This window comes from Gracilinanus agilis, chromosome 2 (genome assembly GCF_016433145.1).
Source record: "Gracilinanus agilis isolate LMUSP501 chromosome 2, AgileGrace, whole genome shotgun sequence".
NCBI classification, from domain to species: Eukaryota; Metazoa; Chordata; class Mammalia; order Didelphimorphia; family Didelphidae; genus Gracilinanus; species Gracilinanus agilis.
The window spans coordinates 489,748,468-489,754,467 of NC_058131.1; the positions used below are offsets into that span (position 1 = coordinate 489,748,468).

The 6,000-nt window shown below is 36.0% G+C and overlaps 1 protein-coding gene across 1 annotated transcript in view; it reads right to left on the reverse strand.

The window, feature by feature from the left end:
• STON2 (stonin 2) overlaps positions 1-5,162 on the reverse strand; it is a 131,181-nt gene extending 126,019 nt beyond the window's left edge. The window contains exons 1-2 of the mRNA XM_044664986.1: positions 5,075-5,162; positions 2,897-3,172 (exon numbers count right to left, since the gene is read on the reverse strand). Coding sequence (XP_044520921.1) covers positions 2,897-3,172; positions 5,075-5,162 — 364 coding nt within the window. The remainder of the gene's footprint in view (positions 1-2,896; positions 3,173-5,074) is intronic.
• Positions 5,163-6,000: the final 838 nt, after the last annotated feature.

Genomic DNA, 6,000 nt, shown 5'->3' on the forward strand with positions numbered 1-6,000 from the left:
TCACCATGTTCAATGCCTACCTTTTTTTTTTTTTAACCTTAAAGAAGGTACTCATGATGTAAAAGAATGAGGATTTTGTGTAATCTATCAAAGGCTTTTTTTGGGCTTTTCTCCATGTTTTTTCCCCAATCCATCTATGGGGTATTCAGGAAAGATTACCTCTGGAGAAGCCCTTTTCAAGGATACTTCCTCATTTGTTGTCTACCTACTACCCAGCTCTCACCAATAGCTCTAAGAAGCTGTAACATATGCAGTGGCCACACCCCAATAAAACCATTTTGGAAGGTGGGCTAAACCAGATTGAGAGTAACCAACAGACTTCAATACCATTCGTTAATCAGGAAGGTGCCTAACAGAGGCATGCAAAGACTTTCCCTAGAAAAGGAATGAGAACAATTTGTTCCAATGATGAGAACAATTTATGCCAATGGCCATGAAGGTGGTGGAAGCAGGCTCTGTGGAATGCTAACAGCTTGATTAGACATCAAAGAAGCAAAAGTCAACTTGACTTTTGTCTTGTCACTGGACTTCAATAACTCTGGAAGAGTGAGTGAGGCTGACAACTTTGTGAAGCTCAGCTTCATTTAAATCCAATTTATGCACAAGTCAAAAGACATCACCCAGTGATGTCATTTTGGTCCTATTTGAGCATGAAGGACAACCACCAGACCTCCAAGTCCAACAATTCCCACCTTTTCATTGAAAGCATCAAAGTATATGCTAGTTAAATGTAGAGGGGTCTTCTTCAGGTCTTCACAGAACCCCTCTACCTCTTCATTTTCTGCAATAGCTATTGTTACACGATCTGCAATTTTGTCAAGGAGGTCTTTTGCAAAGGACTTATAAGTAGGACAATACAAAATGATAAAATGTCCCATGAAATGATGTTTCTTATTGCCTTTGGGTGAGCTGACTTCCATTTCCTCAGCACATGCACACAACTTCCTGCAGTGCTCATGTGCTGGTGTCTAACCTTAAGTGGGAAGAGGAGAGGTTAAGACTCTCTTGTATACAATAAAACAAACTCTAACAACTCCTTTATTTGCCTCTCTAAGGATGGTCTTTATGTTTTCCTTCTTTTCTTCCTTTCTTCCTTCAAATTATTTTTTTCTTCCAGTTTCATTTATAATGATAATGGCAAGAATGATGTAGTTCAGATACTCAAGTAACATCACTTTTTTTGATTGGTGACTGAACAAGGATTTTACATTGTAGAGTATTAAGAGTCTACCTAAAACAATACGATTTTTAACACTCTTCCTCCTTTCCCACCATGCTCCCACTATTACTGCAGAAGTAGTGTATGTAGTTCTTGAATTTTGTTTCATGGGTTGGTCTGGTCAAAGAACTTATAGCAAGGAATTAGACCAATGGTGATAAGGCTCTCCACATTTAGCCTGAGCTAACTCTCGGGTGTTGGGGGGAGTCATTATATTGGCAAGACTGTTGCACCATGAAAATAACTGCATCTCAGGTAGCAACATTCTTACACAAGATAAAAAGGCAAAAGAATTTCTACAAAGAATTCAATAATATTTTCGGAGTGAATTCGATAAACACTATGATCCTCAGGAACTTTAAAGCAAAGACAGGAATGAAAAGATGACAAGAAATTTGTTAGTATATACAAGATGTCCCCAAAGTCATTAGTTCAGTTTTAAGCTTTAACAACTTATGGTTTAAAGACAGCCTGGTAGTACTTTAAAATGTAAAATCCTTTAAATTTTAATAGCTTAAAACCATAAGACTTTTAGGACACCCAGTATAGATCAGAAATAAAGAATGAGAGAAGCCAAAAACTTATATAGACTGTGTACTATGACTACCTCCTTTGAGAAAAGAATTTGTAGGCAAAGGTGCACATAACATCACCAAAAATAAAACTGACTATGTTGTAACATGCAGGAAGCAACTCATTATTGATGTGGGAGTCATTCCTGAATCAGCTGTCTACACAGCTACCCTCAACTTGTTACAGCAAGCAACACAGATCCACTGGATTATTTTGAGGACTATAGGTATAGTTTTGCCCTAGGTATTGATGAAACAGCAGCAATACATGAAAATGGTGAATAAGATATAACACCAGCTCTCAAGAAGTATTTATAATCTAGTTAAGCAAGATTTAAGTGCATATTAATTCCAGTGCCTGGTGGATCAATATATATTTAAATACTTCATAATAAAAACTTCAAGGTTCTCTGTGGGTTCTCTTTTACTAGTGTAGATTCAACCTCTGAATACTTTAGAAGATAGCCTGTATGAATTCTTGTAGAAGAACAAATTCAATAGCTTTCCAACTTTCTGGTGAGAAGCCAGTTAGGTAAGCAAATCCTCAGATGTAAGGATCCAGTCTGTCACCAGGTACTTATAATCAAAGCCTTCCTAGTTTTCTTTTTATTTATCTATGGACATCCCACAAATAGAACATTTGTTTCTTGGGTGTAGAGACTGTTCGATTTCTGCTTCTGTATTCCCAGCATTCAGCACCATAACAGGTGCTTAGTAAGTGTTTGTTGAATTAAAATGGATTGGTAGGATCTTCTCAGGCTTTTGCTTTGCTAGATTAGCCCTTAAGAACTATGCATCAAATTGAGGCATTGGAGTACAATTTCAGTAGCTACATAGAGACATGTTTACAAATACAATTAGCAATCAAGGACAGAGATCAAGGACTCAAGAAGGCAAAGGTGTGTCTCATCACACAATTTGCTTAAATTAACAAAAGCTAGTTTCTTATTGAAACCAAATCAGATCTATGGGTAGCCCCTCAATGTGACTGATTAATTCAGTATTTTCAGAGAGAAAAAATCAGAACCCTCTCTCATAGAAAAAAACTCCTAAGGAAGTTTATACTTTAGAATCTAATTTTTCTTACCCTTCCCATAAGACCCACCTGTTTCTCTGTGAGCTGGCAAAGTGCTGGTCCATGGTGTATCTTCTTCAAATTGGACCCAAGTGCTAATGGCGGAGGCCAAGTCAGGTTTGGGGTGTACGAGATTGTCAGATGGGGATGGGGGTTCTGAGATGAGGCCCAATTTCTCTGAACTACCACCCTGTTCTGACTGAGAGAAGTCTTGAGATTCTCCATCCACTGTCTGGTTCTCTCCAGAGGAACTCTCTGACCTGTCTGAGGAAGAAGACGGCTCTGTAAGAAGGTTCTCAGAGCCACCTGAAACATAAAAAAATACACGTATCTCAGTATAGTTTACTGTTCAGAACTATCTTAAAGAAGACAAAAGAGATAGAAAAGGGGAAAGCACTACTATACAGAAGCTGTAAGGATTTTTAATAAAGGAATGGGGATGAAATAGAAACATACCTACTCATCCAGTTCTGTCCTAATATGATAGTTCTCTCTAATAACGGGTGAAAGTTACAATACTACATATGTGATGTAATGATTATCATATTAACATTCAAATAGTGCTCTTACTAAACCCCCCTAAATATAAAAAGGATTTTAGCTAAACTAAAGTAAAAGCAAAGGAAATGTAGAACCTGGAAAAGAGAAATCTTAGGAGAAACAAGATAGTTGTCTGAAAGTATCTGAAAGGTCCTCAAGAAGAAGAGATATTAGACAAAGGATCATAGATTTAGAGGTAGAAAGTACATTGGAAGCCACTGAATTCAACCTCTTTATTTTAAAGATGAAGAAACTGAGGCTCCAAGGTGTTAGACAAACTAAAGTACAAACAGCCAAGTGGCTAAGGCAGGCATCAAACCTTAGTCTTTTTGACAAGAAGGCTAAAGGTCTATCCTTTACACAACACTTCTTATATCCTGGTTGGTCCCAGAGAGCAGAATTAGGAGCAATGAGTAGAAAACCAAGAGCAATGGGTAGAAGTAAAAATGAGAGTTTTAGGTGTGAAGTCAGGAAAAATTTCTTAAAGATGGATGTTCTGCTTTGGAATATAGTGTTTGTTGTCCTCTGCTCCCTCATTGGAGGTGTTCAGCTAGAAAACTACTTCTAAGGCATATTTAAAAGGACATCTTTTTTAAGATATGGATCAGACTATATGGACACTGATGTCTCCTAACTCTGAAATTCAGTCATTCAGTAAAGTTCTCCCTTGAGTTTTAAATTTCCTGATAAATGGAACAAAGTCATATACGTAATGGATTTTCTTAAAAGGAAGATGGGGCCCCATTCTCTGTTAAAAAAAATAACTCAATTTTTTTTTGTAAACCATAATACCAACAAGAGAAGGCCCATTCATATTCACTTAAACTCATTAAGTTTAGTCAGAAAGATGACTAAATGGTAAAATAGAATAGCAATGAACAGTGGCATAGTGGGTAGAATACAGTGTCCAGTCAGGAAGATTCATCTTTCTGAGTTCAAATCTGGCTTCAGACACTTACTAACTATATGATCCTGGGCAAGTTACTTAACCCTGGTTGCCTCAGTTCTTTATCTGCAAAAATGAGTTAAAGAAAGAAATGGCAAACCACTTCTATATGTTTGCTTAGAAAACCCCAAACAGGATCACAAAGAGTCAGACATGACTGAAATGACTGAACAACAACAACAAATAGCAACCATATTAGAACCAACTGATTAAAGTTGACTGAAATTTACTAGACATTGTTTTGACACATAATGTGTTGAGTGAAAAGTTATTTAACTTCTCTGCGTACTAGTTTCACAAACATAATAGAAAAAAGATTATAATCGTCAGGACAGCTACATTGCTTTGAAGGAAAATAACTGAACAATGCAATCATCTGTAAAACTATCTCTAATATCCCTTCCAACTTTAAATCCTATGATCCCATGATGACAAAGTGCTCTACAACCATAAGGCCTATAGAAAAAGAACAAATTTCATACTGTCCCAATGTGAATTTGGTTTTTTAGGTTTTCATTTGGTGTTATAGAAAAATAGAGATGTCCTATTCTCATCTCCTAAATAGAAGAGTTCACAGATCTCTTTCTAGTGACCAAAATCCTTTCTTTTAAAGGAGGGTTAAGTCCATGCATGGCCAAAACTAGAGTGCTAGAAGCAACAGGAATATACATCATGATTGGCTACTCTTTAAAAAAAATCTAGGAAATAACAAGAGACTTTACCTTCTGAAGTAACAGGAAAGAGTGATTCTTCATTGAAAGAAACCCACTCAGACTTGTGGGTGGCGATGACATTGCTAAGGGTCGTCATACTAGAGAAGCATCTTTCCAAAGCTGATTTGAATTAGACTCTTGGGTTGTAGGGAAGCAGTAAATGATACACCAAAAACAGCCACAAATAATAATCACTTCTTAGAGAGTGGCCCTTCTTTCCTCAGGCTTCCCAGTGAAGTGGAAATACCCTGTAGAAAAAAAAAATAAAGTAATACTGAGATTATATATGAAGACACTTTCAGACATGATCAATATGTTGATTTGCTTTTCTTGGCTATGCTTGTTATTAGTTATAACATTATTATTATTATTATTATATTGTTTGGGAAGATGTGATTTAGTGGTATAAGAATAGTTATAGAAACTTGGATTGGACCTGTGATTTCATTGGTAAAGAGAACTCCAAAGTAAGGAAATTTCCTCTATCAATGAAAGTTGGCACTTCTGTTGCCTAGGACACTGAGCAAGGACACAGCCAAGACATGGCACACAGGACTTGAACTTATGTCTTCTGGGCTTCTTGTACAACTCTCTACTACATTATGTCTTCTCAGTAATTAGAAAAAAAAAGAAAAAGAAAAGAATGCTAATGAAACACTAAAATGCAATGAAAAAAATAACTAGGAAGGAAATCTGGGATAGAGGAAATGTGGCCAATACAAAAAACAAAATATGCCAATAAAAAGCTATTAAGATACATTGACTAAAGCAAACATAAGTCCAAAAGAGATATAAATAAGGCAATTTTTTTACAATCTTATGTTTAATTTTTGCTTTTTTTCAAAGTAAACTAAATTCACAAATTGATATGCAATTTTTTTGTTTTTTGTACATGGAAATGTTTGTGAATAATTATTAAGTTCATTATAAATTTT